The sequence below is a fragment of the Branchiostoma lanceolatum genome, chromosome 11 (genome assembly GCF_035083965.1).
Source record: "Branchiostoma lanceolatum isolate klBraLanc5 chromosome 11, klBraLanc5.hap2, whole genome shotgun sequence".
NCBI classification, from domain to species: domain Eukaryota; kingdom Metazoa; phylum Chordata; class Leptocardii; order Amphioxiformes; family Branchiostomatidae; genus Branchiostoma; species Branchiostoma lanceolatum.
In genome coordinates this window covers 6,659,999-6,675,358 of record NC_089732.1, presented here as the reverse complement: position 1 = coordinate 6,675,358, position 15,360 = coordinate 6,659,999, and the positions used below count along the sequence as shown (strand labels likewise).

The 15,360-nt window shown below is 41.8% G+C and overlaps 1 protein-coding gene across 3 annotated transcripts in view; it reads right to left on the bottom strand.

Moving 5' to 3' along the window:
• Positions 1-8,942: 8,942 nt before the first annotated feature.
• Positions 8,943-15,360, bottom strand: part of LOC136444614 (prostaglandin E2 receptor EP2 subtype-like) — a 29,724-nt gene continuing 23,306 nt past the window's right edge. For all 3 annotated transcript variants that reach the window (XM_066442250.1, XM_066442249.1, XM_066442251.1), the window contains 2 exons: positions 10,310-10,914; positions 8,943-9,893 (listed from right to left, as the gene is read on the bottom strand). In XM_066442250.1, the coding sequence (XP_066298347.1) occupies positions 9,860-9,893; positions 10,310-10,914 (639 nt within the window). In that variant the 3' untranslated portion in view covers positions 8,943-9,859. The remainder of the gene's footprint in view (positions 9,894-10,309; positions 10,915-15,360) is intronic.

Genomic DNA, 15,360 nt, shown 5'->3' with positions numbered 1-15,360 from the left:
TGAACCCGCGAAATTGGGAGAAGGGGGAGGGGGCGGTACAGGTGCACAGAGCTGTCCCAGTGTTCTTCCGGTGTCAGCTTTTCCCGATGTTGACTTCTCTCAGTTCCGGCAAATTGTGTACTGGTCAATACCTACATAGACACTGTCCACAGTCCGTGTTACACAAGTCAATAACCGTTCCCCTAGAATCTCTGTTAGGGATTTTCACCCTCTTGTAGTTCTACATATATCTACAACAACAGGGAGCCACACCCCGATAAGGCTAGTGCACCGTGCGAAGTCTTAAACGGTAACGCACCGCCCTTATTGTTAGCAGAACACACGCTGTTCCGTACGCACAAAACAGTCCACATGCACCGCAGGTGGTGAAAAACGTTTTAGAAGTCGTCTGTTGTTCCTGTCAATCAATTCTCGGGTCGCGCATCAGACATAACAACATGTCTGAGCTGATAACAGACATTATGACACACTCAGGAGCGACAGTAAAAGAAGAAAGTGCAGGAGGTAACAGTTTTACACAGACACTTTTGCGGTAATAACAAGGGTGAGGTGCCAGGTCATCAATTTTAGTACACCATAGATATAATCAAGACCGAGATCTATCTAAACGTCAGGTAATCCACAAACTATAAACAGAGGCTCCAAGAATCGTTGATTGCACATACAGGACCTCTCACGACCGAGTCTTCAACATGCTTCAAGCGTACTGCAGACACTTTTCAATAAACCCACTGATAGACAACATGCCACCAGTCAGTTTAATAACCTCTGATTTGTTCGAGGATGTCCCAATGTGACCGACCTTCTTGAACTCGCTGTCTTAGTACCGTGAGTTGGGAGGTAATAAACCAAGCTTATAAAAGTAGCTCGTCCACCGGCCGTGCGTGGATGATTAGAATTCCTTCCTTTTTCCAAGCCGCTCTCACGTCTGGAGTCGTGAGAGAAATTTTTGCCGACGTGCGGGATTTGAAAATAAATATGCGTTTATCTCACGAAAACTTTGCAGGAATACGATCAATAGAAAAGAAACGTGATGAAAGTCAAGCTAGTTAAGACCCCCCCCCCCCCGCTCACTGGACCCGCGGCACGCTGGCGGCGTCGTTGCGACCTAGACTGGATTTGTGTTACCATTGACTTTATAATAGGAACATCATTCAAAACGTACAAGTATGACCAAAAAGACAACGAAACATACAAAGTTTCAAAAGATTCGTTTTTTGTCGATGTAATTCTTCGAGTGCTTTCTCAATTCGATCGGCCGCAGCGACGCCGCCAGCGTGCCGCGGGTCCAGTGAAAGGGGGGGGGGGCTTTAGAGCCATGGCCCCTTCGCTCTGTCTAGACGGACAGGGAAGTAGAAGGAGTACGTAAGATGTCACCTGGCGAGCTGCCAGGGTCAAGACAAAGACCTCCAGCTCTTAAAGGTTGTATAACACACTCTAAGGACTCTTAAGTACTGGTCATTTAGCTGGAAGGTAGCGGTGTAGTCTTGGGATGCGTTTTTCCTTGGCTAATAAATGGTTTGGATGTATATCAGTACGTGCTCGTCAGGCAAAGTGTTTACTTTTCCGGCAAGCTAATCTTGAAACGCTTTATAGACGAAGAAGAACTTTATTGTATGGCAATTATGCACGGTACAACGTATGACAACAGCTATTAAACATATGCATAATACAAAATACAGGTATAGAATGAAACTAATACAATCAGGGCTATAGATTTCTGTGTCCCTAGTGTATTTCACTGTTGCAATTCAAATAAAATAGATGAATAAATAAATAGATAAATCAAAATAAAATACATCATAAGAGAGGCGCAGTTTTGCAGAGTTCACTGCCTTCAACTTCGTCCAAACGTCTGTACAAGACATGGAACTGGTTTGAGGAGTAAACTTTATATCACTCTTCCTGCTTACTTTGTACTTTCCAGCATCACTGATTCAATCAACCAAAACACTTCTCCGAACCCCTCCTTGTCTCCTCCTTTTATCTGTTTGGTTAAAACGTCATCTCTTTCATGTCCATCCTCCATCATTGCCAATGGTAAGACAATAAACTTAAGAGCCTTTCAATTGGAGAACATGCCATTTTTTTATCATCTTCATTAAGTGCGTCTTTTAAGTGCCAAGCAAAAATGATGAGTACTTAAAGTGATGGCGAGAAGAGACAGACGTTCCTGAATCTTTTCCGAGATGAACACGATTCTTTCTCCTTGATTCAGAATCTTGACTTCGTTTTTAGATTTTTCACTTCATTTAAGTAGGATTAATTTCTTTTTGTTTAACAAATGAATGCCAACAGTTGATTTATAAAACGTCCACGCATTATTTATAGTTGACCTTGAGTAAAAGCGAATTCTGTGACAAAAAAAGGAAATGTAACGGTCACTCGGCAGCCGGCAAGCTACAAGACATCTCAAGACGATCTTAAGGTCATGTACATCTGTACATGTATAACACACTCTAAGGACCTACAGCACTGTGAGTCGTTCTATTCACTCCTGTTATATATTCTCAAGATTCCACTACCTCACTATCTGTTCACGAATTCTACAACGGTTTGCGGAAAGAATAGGAACCGTCTGGAGGTACGCATCGCTTGATCAGTACTCTCTAGTGGGTACTTTTGAGCCGTCTGTTTGACATTTTATGGCCTTCAGAGAAAGGGGAATGGATAATGAACCATACCCTGTACATGTATCAACCGTTCTCGAATAGAAACCAACTCACATGTAACATTGCTTTGTACATATGAAAAGAGAAAAAGGAAATTCGCACGAGAAGCTATGCGTTAATGGCGTCATATATTTCCATCATTTCAAAAGATTATGGATAAAACCAACTGCGCAAACACAATGATAAAATCACGCGTAGCAAAGTTTATATTACACAGAGTGCTTAAGCCGGGGCATTTATCTTTACATTTTCTTCTTTTTAATCAGAGACACTTGAGACGTTTTCCTTGACATCGTTGTCATCCCGTTAACGAGACTAGACGAGACTAGGCGAGACTTCATCTTAATGTCGCCCTCCCTTACACCTGTCGTTTATCAAAACCGCCCTGCTACGTCCTCCATTACAAAGCGTTCTCCTATAACACTGCTACATATATCAAGCACACGGTGCGTGCAAACCCTGTCACTGTATATTTAAAGGAAACCCAAGTAATATTAGGAAGTTATTACGCAAATGTGCTAAACAGTGTTAGTAAATGTCACTACCATAAAGATTTCAGCATTTTTTCTCTCAATTTTTGGGGCCATAATATTGCTTCGGTTGCCTTTAACAACTACACTAAAATTGATATACAACCGTCTCTACGCTAAATATCTCTTCAGGTCTTTACCGAAAGTATCCAATAATCCCCTTAACTTTTATTACCTGCAAACGACCGTTAGAGCGGAAGTGTCCCGACATGAATCAAGCGGCGACACTATGCAGTCATTTGGTCTGATTGGGTCCACTGGCCCCGCGACACACAGGCGCTCAGCGGAAATGGAAGGATAAGGTCGTTGAAAAAAAATGAGCAGAAGACATAGAGAAATCTTTATTGACACTAGCCTCCGTTGCAGGCCTCCCCATGACGATTTTTCAACTTATTGGGGCCAGTTTCTTTGGCTGGGCCGCTGGGGGGACTGTATCTGTTTGGGGGCCGTATCTGCTTGAGGCCCCGTATCTGCTTGGGATCCTGTAACCGCCGTATATTGAAAAGAACAGAAAGTTGAAAATCGCCGTGGGGAGGCCTGCAACGGAGGCTAATTGACACAACAAAAGTACAGCGACTTTTTTAAGGTCTACTACATCTATACATACAAACAGTCAAGTGGATATAAATGAATTAACCTCCTATACATAAATGTATATGGATACATATGAGTAAATCAACATGTTGAGTCTAACGCATCATTTACCCAATTGGTTTTAAGGTCTAGACATTCTTTGATATATTAACCTATTCGTATACAGTAAGGGTTATCTCCCCCTAAAATATGATTGAATCCATCTATCGACATAGCTAGATATCAATAAGTAAATGGTTTTGAAGGTACTTTGTTTTTATTCCTCTTTCTTTCTTTCTTTCCTTCTTTTTTTCTGTCAGTAATTTTCTCTTTTTTCATTATTGTTTCATTCTTTCTTTGCATCTTTCTTTTTCTTTATTCCTTGTATCTTTATCTCTTTATCACGATGTTTCCTTTTTGCCTTTTATTCTTTTACATTTACACTTCTTGTATGGTCTTTTGTCGTCGATTCGTCTCATGTGCCATTTTCATCGTTCAGATTTTTTTCTTTCCTTTGTTGCATCTTGCATCATGTGTTTCCAATAAATCTATGACGTACACAGTTTGCAAACTTTCCTTACGTGGTCAATTACCCGGATAACCAGGGAAACATCAAGGCCAAAGCCACACCGTCGTAAGAAAAACTACACATACATCAGAAGTGACGCCTCCTACTCCTAGGCACCCTGTTTAATACATGGCGGTCCCACCAAACCTGAGCCCTCCCACCGAACTTTCATTTTCCACCAGACATTAATTTGATTTCCCCTGATCCGGACCAACGCGAGATCCTGCCAAATATATCCTTGTAAATTGAAAAACCTGTTGTGACTTCCGGATATGAATAATGGCTGTCCGTGCGAATATGCTTATCCCGATATTACTCCGACGCGACCCTGACGTGTAAAGGTCTGCTTTGCGGAAAGGCGTGTTTTAATAGAAGTAATGGTAGCAACTGACCTCTGACACTACGGTCATAAATGAAAAGTTTGCAGTACGTTTATCGCCCACAAGGGAGCTGTCAGTGTATGTCGGTATAACGATATTGATGTGTACGTATCGTACAGATACAGACGTATTTCCTGTGTGTATCCTATGGGATGGCTGCTAGGAATGGGTTCTAGCGTTTTTTGTACTCTAGAATAAATTTTCCGGGCTGTGGAGATCACAGATTGAGTTATGCAAAAGTGTGTGGTGAAGGATGTTGGATTGGTGTTGCGTTACATAAGCTCATTCCACAGCACGCGCTGCCTATTACGTTGGATAAAACCTTATGTGATATCATTGATCAGAACGAGAAAGCTATGGCTTTGATTATTTTTGAAGACTTAGGAAATATGTTTCAACTACAGAACGCTGATAGGGGCGAAGTTCAATGCAATTACATTTGAATACAAGTTTTAATCGTTTCAAGGTTATACTCTTCTTTATCTTTAAACATGTCAACTCTTTTGTATTTGTATGATTTTGTAGCGGTAGAGGTTTAGGTATTTTCGCATGTGTACTGCAGCCAAAGCCATGGAGTCTGATGGACAGAGCGGACAACAGACGCACAAGTTGGATCAACGAGTGTACATGGCACATGGAGCCCAAAACCTACTCCAGTCATGAACCGTGAAGAGGGGGGATATATACCCAGTCACGTTTGGGACTGCATCCTTCGTACTGCAGCGCCATCTAGCAGTGGAGAGTAGAACTGGCCAGCATGGCATTGAGAAAGTAGAAGTCGCCGAAAAATTAACTAAAGGTAAATCCCTTCGGTTGTGCAACAAAGTGCCTTATCCATGCTTAGCCAAGCACTCTATGCGAACCAACTGAGCTTAATCCGAGAGAAGCGAGTTCCAAACTTGGTTCTTAGGACGTCATTCCTCATTACATTCCACTCAGCTAGAGACGATCGGTACGTGGGCGAGCAGGGAGCTTTCGTACCCAGGCGGGCTTAACTTTATTGATGGTCTAAAACCGCAACATTTGCGCACGTCAGCAAGCTGTTTTGAGACGATAATGCCTGAAGTGTAGCGTGCCTGAAGTGCAGTGTTAGATACAGATGTGCAATCTGTTATAGCTCTAGGCAGCAGAGCGTTTGGCGTCATCAAATATTTTATTACGCACGTTTTAGTGCCATTAAATGATCAAAAGAGACGCCGAAAGCTCTCCTGGGGACTGTACAGATAGAGACTATGTTGTAAGCATGTTGATCAAGTTTGGTTATATATAGTCATCTATTCAAAGCCAAGGTCGGTTTGTTGCTTTCATAAATCGCGCGTTGAGTTGAAAGTATTTTCTCTGGTACTCTTCACACATAAGAAAGGTTCATTTTGGGGACATGGATAGAAAACATTCTTACCATCTTAAGCATTCTTTGCCGATCGGCTGTCTTATGACTGAATTGAAAAATAATACATCTGTGTCAGGAATAAAATAAATTGTATGATTAATAACGTTGATATCAAGAACGCCCAGGGTTGAATTTACATCATTAGAAAAGTTTGTCCTTGGTGCTGAAGAGTATTCACACTATCAAATAGTGTTGTCCTTGACACTAAACAACAATTACACTATGGAACAGGCTTATCCTTGGTGCTGAACAGTATCTACACTGTGAAATGGGCTTGTCCTTGGTGCTGAACAGCATTTACACTGTGAAACATGCTTGTTCTTGGTGCTGACTGTATTTACACTGTGAAATGGGCTTGTCCTTGGTGCTGAACAGCATTCACACGGTGAAACAGGTTTGTCCTTGGTGCTGAACAGTATCTACACTGTGAAACAGGCTTGTGCTTGGTGCTGAACAGCATTTACACTGTGAAACAGGTTTGTCCTTGGTGCTGAACAGTATTTATACTGTGAAATGGGCTTGTCCTTGGTGCTGAACAGCCTACACACTGTTTTTAGTGTTTTTTTAAATATGATTGTCTTTGGTGCTGAACAGCATTTACACTGTGAAACAGACTTGTCCTTGGTGCTGAACAGCATTCACACTGAAACAGTGTTGTCCTTGGTGCTGAACAGCGTTCACACTATGAAACAGTGTTGTCCTTGGTGCTGAACAGCGTTCACATTGTGAATCAGTGTTGTCCTTCGTGCTAAGCAGCATTTACACAATGAAACAGTTTTGTCCTGGGTACTGAATAGTATTCACACTGTGAAATATTGTTTCCCTTGGTGCTGAACAGCAGTTACACTATGTGACAACAGTGCTGTCGTTGGTGCTGAATAGCATCTACACTGTAAAACAGTCTTGTATTTTGTGCTGAATAGTATTCACACTGTGAATGCGATTTGAGAAATATGTCTCCGGTGCCTGCATGCTAGTCCTCAAATGCTGAGTTTTAGCCTTTGGTATTTTCCTTATCCCTGCGTTTGAGTCGTTCTTTACCGTATTTATACAAGAAGCCCTGTTTCGAATACTGTAACCAAAATCTGGAGACCCTACATTGCAAATGTGTTGAATGGCTGGCGTCTAAATCGCGCCACCTTTCTAATTCGTCCAGAACAACAGTGCATATGGTTCCAGAGTGCATAGGTTTCTCAGAATACCGGTACTAGTGGTAAGCGCAAATAACCGTTGCTTACAAAGACGCAACAAGCATTGCTGTAGAACAGTAGATCATCGGTCATTTTGCCGTCTTGATGGTCACAGAAAATAGTTATACTGTTCAACTATTTGTCTGTTGCGTCCCACCAAAAAAGAATCATGCAATAAGCTTCGTTGACATTGAAGTGCCGTGCTGTGTAAGTAATAGTGAAATAGCGACATCTAGCGGTATAGCATAGTAGTGCAAAGAATAAGAATGTCACAACGTTGCAGTCATCCTACTTTAATTGACTTGAGGCAAAGTGTTATGCTTTTTCACAGTTCAACGTCTTCTATAGATCTAGCTTTTTTCACAATAGTATTCAAATTTGGATGTGGTATCATTTCAGAATGTATCAATTGACAGGAAATGTAACGTCGACCACCTCTGTCGGTAAAACAATGCATTCTTGTTCTTTCGCCAGGAGGTAGGATATGTAGGTTGTCTTGTTTCAGAAGACAGTGTGACAGACTTGCTGCTTCACTTAAATCAAGTCAGGGTGGCCCAACTGTTAGAGACGTAATTACATTAACCAGACGCTGCGAAAGTGATATATTTAACAGCCACGAATGGATCCTTGACGACACTAGTGACGTGCGTTCTCATATCACTTGACACAGGGCTCATTAGTCTTACGTAAACAATTACGGGAAACCTAATTAGTCTAGCAAACTAAGGAATAGAAATAGCTTCGGTAATCTAAACCGTCGTAAGGCTGTTACTGTAGGTGTGGTAGTTCCCCTTTTGGATTAGAGGCTACATTAATGCCGTGCTCTTTTTAGCCTGGCACGAACATGAAAGTCCGTTTGATGTGGTGCTTGGAATGTCCTTCGCAAGCAAGTCGCTCGAAGGCTAACATCAGCCAATTTTCAGGCCCCCGCGCATGGCTAGGTCCAATGTAGAGGTGAATTGGATATGCCTTGTTTCGGGGGAAAGGTCATTAATTTACGCCTGCGCCTAGACTATTTCAAACTTGTAGAAGCCCTTTTCTTGGCAAATCTACTAGGTGAAATCTTACATTGATGAGACAGTGCAGGATGTAGACCTTCAGATTTGGTATTAAAAAGACACACAAGATTTTGGCCCATTTTTGAGACCTCTGAGGACCCCTGGTTTGAAATGGTCAGTCCCTGACCCGACGTCATCTCCTTCAAAATGGCGGCATTATTTTGAAAATTCGGCCTTCGTCGTTGTCCTTGACTTTTTGGGCACTTGACATGCGGGGTTACTGTGTGGGGTGAGTTGGTATGACCTGGAAAGTTCACGGATGAAATGATGACGCCCTGAATCTGTCAATTTTTACAGTATATTTAGTGTAGCTTATAAGAAGTTATAATTTTTTCACGATTTGCTGTACAATTTCATTGGCCTGTCCTCTATTGAACTGCCACAGTGCATTTGTGTACCTTGGCCACATTTTGCCACTGGAACAAAGCAAACTGACGTAGATTGTTAGTCTAGGTCAGTTTTTGTATTTACTGGCAAGAGACCTTCAAACTTGACCTTCAGGTTACCCCTTACTTCTTCACCAAAGGAAAAATAAGTTGTCTTACCAAACTGTGACTCAAAACATACACATGAAGTCTCAGTAATGATTATATATACTTTATTTCTCTCTGTACAGTTGGGTTACCTGAGTACATAAAACATCCAAGATATGCAATTATGACATACACTTCACTGTATTTATACAAACACATATCGTACACAACACAACGGTCATGCCACTGCTAGAAATAGCGTTATATCACATCCCTAATGTATAGATTATTCATACAGTTTCACGACATCAACTATATCTACCGTACGACTTCTATGTTAAACGCCTAATACTGGCAAGCTATGCACTCTTCCTTTTTCGCATTCGCCTGTACAAAGTTACCCTGTAATAAGTATTTTCTTACATACATTCATATGTATTTTGTCTACTAACATCTAAACGGGCAAAATATACCGGTTATAGAACGCCGATACAAGACAAAACTGCACTTTTTTTCCACTTATAATCACACATAAGAAAGGTTCATTTTGGTGACATGAATAGAAAATATTCTTACCATCTTAAGCATTCTTTGCCAATACAGAACTGACATAATTTCTTAACGTACAGGTCGTTTATCAAACATATCTCAAGTAACCGTTTTCATATACATGCTCTTATATTACAATTTGGGCACAAGATACAGTCAATACTCTAACTGATACGTAATGATGTTTAAAGAAAACTTGTGCGTATTACAGAGATGAGGGGGGGGGGTACAATTTCATATTTCACTGCCAAAAATGTCTTTTAATCTTTGCATGGGATGACTTAAAGATAGACCAACCAGTACCATAAACTTGGGTAATAAGTGATTTGCGTTTCATGTAATCCAAATGTTGCGTATATATAATGAGAAGTTCCACTTGATTTATCTACACTACGAGTTGGTACGTTGTTTGGGTTGAGACGTCTGATTGGCTGACACATGGTGTACCCGGGTGTCGTCTGACGCCACTGCTCTGTTCACTGGTCAGTTGTCCCGTGGAACGTATGGCTCCTGTAGAACAAAATGCAATGCGTTGTAATTCTTGCAATGTGTTATAATTAATGTCATTCCTATGATGTGTACGGAGGCGCCCATCTCCGTTTCTGTAGCCCTTGGGCCACGCAGCTCACGCAGTCACTACAGTAGAGAGCGCCGGGCTAGTCCTCTGGTAGTGGTGTGTGTTCATCTTCCATATTCTTTTCCATAAGTGTTAAGCTATAAGTATAGATAGCTGATATGTTACGCCGAAGGGCGGTTATACCGCCTATGTATATGTAGACACAGATACAGATACAGATCTTAGGATGTATTGAATTTTCAAGACAAGGTAAAAGAAGACATCACAACGGTGTGTGACTATAAAAAAAAACGTAATCGTTCACCAAATACCAATAGATGTTCTTAGAAGTCAAACTTTCAATACTCACTTTTCCATGGTTCCGGAAGCTCTTCTCTTGAGCGTGTTTGGGCTGAGGTTATTGACAGCTCCGTCTGACAAAGTTCTTGTCTGTCTCTTTGACAAAGGGCTAGACTCAGGAGTCATAGTCTCAAACTTCGTGGTAGGTTCCTCGAACACAACGTCCTCCAAGGAACTGTAGATGTACCGGTCGTCGTTTGGTGAGAGAGCCGGTAAACAGTCTCGCCACGAGGGCCGACGTTTGCTGAAGGACGCCCTCCCGGACGGTCTTCTCTCGCCAGTAATGTTGTTCTCGGGAGGGCTCAGGTTGTCAGTTTCGTCGATCGCTTGATGAAAGATGGCGTCGGCCACTGCTCTGCTCGCTCTGCCAGCGTGTCCGTTAGAAAACGTCACCATGTTCGACTCCCGCTTGTTGTCGTTGGGTTGTTTCGGTACTTGTCGTATCTTGCAGGTCAGGTCCTTGACGATTTTGATGACACGGTGGAAGAGTTCTCGGCGGAAGAGGATGTAGATCCAAGGGTCGAGGATCTGGTTCATGGACGCCATTCGAACGGAAACGAGATCCCACTGGATCTCACTCTGGTAGCTCGGCAACTGGTTCAGCAGCACACGGATCTGGAGAAAACGGGAAGGCGCCCGTGTTAGCCATTGTGTGATATAATTTGTTACGTATCGTCAAAGCAATTGATTATCTAAAACACAACACAACACACGCACACAGTAGGTAAATAGTAAGGACAACCTCAAACACACGCATACACACACACACACACACACACACACACACACACACATATATATACATACATACATACATACATACATACATACATACATACACACACAGAGACACACACAGTCTCTCTCTCACACACACACACACTCGCACATGCAGACACACACACACACACACACACGCACATGGCTTTAGAAAAGTTAGCATTCTCAGACGCTTGTATAGTTTACGGTTCCAGTTCATTGCTGTACTTGATCTTCCAAAGTGTCTGAAGCCTCCAACTTTGAGGTGATGCCAAAAACAACAGAAAACACCGTTGGAAGTCAACTGGGAAGGGATTTAACCGTGTACATACTGGGGTTTAAGTGAATCTCGTGTCGACTTCTGTCATTGTGTCTTTTATCCGGCATGTGCACTTGCCTCAGGGTCAGGAAATGTTCTTCAAAGAAGTCGACATATCTGTGGTTAGACTCCAGACACTAAAACAACATGACAGGTGCCACCGGGGTGTGACAAGCGTGGGGAGTGTCCTGACATGAGAAGGAAGTATACATCACCAAAACCTTGACAAAAGTGCACAAATTAGGGAGTATTGAATTGTTTCCGTGCATAACATCCTGCCTGGAATGTACATTGCAAATAAACGGCTCGAAGGCTGACATCGCCTAGTTTGTTGTCCCAACTCATGATCAGAACATTGAGTTGTTTCGGTGTATGACATCCTGTAATGTCACTAAAACATAAGTTGGATTTTCCCTGCATACCTTCGTTGCAACATGGTGCATACAAGCTGAGGCAAACATTTCGCAAATTCTCTTTCTCTTCTCTTTCAGCATTCATTTTACAGGTGTAAGGCTTCTCCATGTTTTGTCAGCGAAAGTGACCGTCCAAAAGAATGCCTGTATAAGCCGCTGTGTAAATAAAGATTGGATGCTTCTGCCGATGGAGATACGAAGAGAGCCTTCTCAGAACTCTACACTCCTGAGTCATCAGCTTGGTCAAGCTCTCAGCTAAGTAGGTACACATCGCACAGACATAGCTTGATTAAACCATCAATACAGAGACGACGTTATGACGTCACAGCAACAGTCTCTGGCGTACTGTTGGAATGGTCTTATCTTAAGACCCAGCTAACGACCTCTTAAGGAGCTTGTTTGTAGCTGTTTGGTAGATTGCAGCAGAAGTGACCGGATGTAGTTTAATATTTTATCAATCGGATCTTAATTGCCATGTGTTGAGGCTGAGACTGACGTCATAGAGGCACAGTGCTCAGTTTGGACGACCGGGAAATTTCAAGGTCTGGGCAGAGTCATAAAGTCAAGCGAGGAGCCTTGTTCCAAGCATATCACAGTCGTTTCCTTTTCACTGCTCTCAAGATGATGTGCCAAGTGTTTGTTGACTGAAGTAAACTGGAGTATATAGATTTGAAATGACAAACTAGGGCAATAAAAACAACGCACATCAACAGGCACTTGAGGGCACTGGCGTTCTGAGAAACTGTACATTGTTACGTTGTCGTAAGCGTTGTTTGTCCCAGCCCAATTGTTGAACCCTTGACTATACTTCATGCCGTAGTTTCGTGAACTTGTCATAGAGACATTTATGAGTGCTGTATTGCGATAAACGTTTGACGTAGGGTCCTTCAACATTACAGGAAAGTGTTTATTCAGTCCCCCTATGAGGTGATCGACGCCATGTTGATTTTAGCTGACGTCATTCACAAACAATGGCGACTCGACATAACAGGTGCTCGTGTTTGGTAACTCATCCACTCTCGGGACAACAAACGGGATTTTGCCTTCAACTAGAGTAAACCGTAGTATGCAAAAACACTGGAAAACAAGCTTGAAAACAGTTGACTTGTGGATTTAGATTATGTTGTGTGAGGGAATCTGTGCCAATAGTATGACATAGAGACGGTACGCCAATGTTTTTCAGGGTATCAGAACGAAGAGCACGTATGTAAAGCCAAATGAGAGCATTTAGATTAGCGTTAAAGTACAGGGTGGTGAATCTATCAGTTTTGTTGCCGATGTTATTTTGTCTTATCTTTCTGTCGGCGAGTAGAAACACACACGATTCCATCGAAAAGGGATGCCAACTTGTGTTACGCTACAGAAAAACACTTATAGACAAGCCGACCTAGTTCTGTCTATGTGTTACTGTTAGGCCACACAAAACGTCTGGCCTGTAAGATATCAGTGTCCTGTCTGCTTCAGGATAGCATTATCGTCTACATGGAGACGAAATCTTTTCTTTTTTCTCAGATATTTACCCGTCGTTCTAGACTATCAGGACATTTGTAGGGTAACCAAATAAAAGAAAGGCCATTGGATAACTCGAGGTTCTATAAATACATCTTACTCATTCATATCCTGTAAAAATTCTCCCCATTGTAGGTACGCCGGAAAAGGTACTAAATACACACTTAGAAACATTAGGAAATTCGATCTCAATGACACAAAGTCATTTTCTTCCGGTGACAGATTTAGAAACGACTATATTTTAAAGAAGGAAACGGTAGGTATAAGCGTCGTGTTACAATTAACATTCCACCCACAAAACCAATATCCTGAGAAAGAGCGCTACCTAAGTATACAATCTCTATTTAACAAAAGTTAAAAGCCTTTCCACACTTTTCCGTCTATAGGATGGTTCCTATCTTCATTTTATAGCCCTTGGGCCACACAGTTGCAATTGGTGCAAGCACTACGCGACAGGGGGCTAGTCCACTGGTAGTGGCGTGTTCTCAAGTACATGTACCAAACTCTTTCTCGTAAGAGCTGAGCAGAGAAAGCAGCATGTACCACTTTTCTTTGGTGTGACCCGGACGGGGTTTGAACCTACGTCCTCCCGAATGCCACGCGAGCACTCTACCCACCGGTCACTGTACAGTCTGTGTAGATTGTGGAATGTCCACTGTAATAGGATAACACATCGACTAAAAGTCGGGAAACGCTTCACGGAAGTTGTAGGTGTGAGGCCGACCAAAACCGCTAAGGTTTACTGAACATAGACTCACGGGTAAACAGTAGATGTGTTTACATGCTTATGTAAGGTAAGCGGTATTTTCACTCGAAGTGTTTTGGTTCTCATTGCTCTTTCTTGGAAGCTAAAGGAACGAGGATATTTAGATTGTAGATAATAAACAACTAAGTATCATAAACAACACTGTTACACTAACTTGGAAACAAATACAAAGATAGCATCCAGACCATCATTGGAAGTATACCCAAGTACTTTTGCTACGCTGCCATATTGGCTCAAGTTTATGTTCAGAAAAGGTCATACGAGATTATCTCACGTTGATAAGCCGAACTTGTTTTGCATGATGCCTCGTCGTTTATTGAAGATGTCAAAAAGTGTATGTGATAATGGCTTTCAAATCCCTGTCTAAATGGGCCATGTAATTCTTTCAAAATATAGGTATACTTAGATATTCATTGTCATTGGATTCGCCTTTTCTTACTACGTGCATGCGACCATGCAACTTGCAAGCAACAGAAACTCAATACCATAGTTCCTTGAAATCTATATACAGTGCACTTTGCATACCCCCATGTAGTCATTGAAGAACATCAACCAAGTGATTTGATACTCAAGAACATGTGCAATACGACTAGCACATGAAATATACACATGATAATTCACACTGTTCACCTTAGATTTGAAAAGCTATTTTTCAAATCTTATGACGTTTGAAGACCTGCTTTCAATTTGTTACTGTTACAGCAAAGTTTCCTCATGTCAGACGGATTAGAAAATGAGTCCATATATATCGTGGTACATCTATTTCTGCTCTAACATATATAGTTAAATACATGACTAAGATATTTCAGTCTTTAGTTTGTTCTAACATCTAACATTCAACGTGACCAGCCTTACATGTGTACATGTATATATAGGTTTTGTCAAGGATGCCCCATATGTGTAGACAAAAACCATAGATTTGATTTTCCCTATTAGTCCTATTAGTTGGACCTTGTGCAATGTTTAAATATAGACGCCATCCTAATTATATATAAATGTAAGGGACAAGGACTTTCCTAGTTTTCCAGCCTTGAATGTCCGTACAGAATTGGTTGTTATTATATCATGATATGGTCTGCAACAGGCCGCTGAGATACGAAGCAACATCTTGAGGAAAGATAACGATATCGACGATAACACGTGTTGAGGCAGTCTCTGAGAAGGCGCCATACAAAAATGTTACGACAGAAAACAGATATATAAGGGGGCGTTGATAAACTTGACGACCTTGCCCAAACAGAGACAGTACACATCGACCGCTATTTCCGTCCCTCTAAATGTCTGACGGCGTCGTA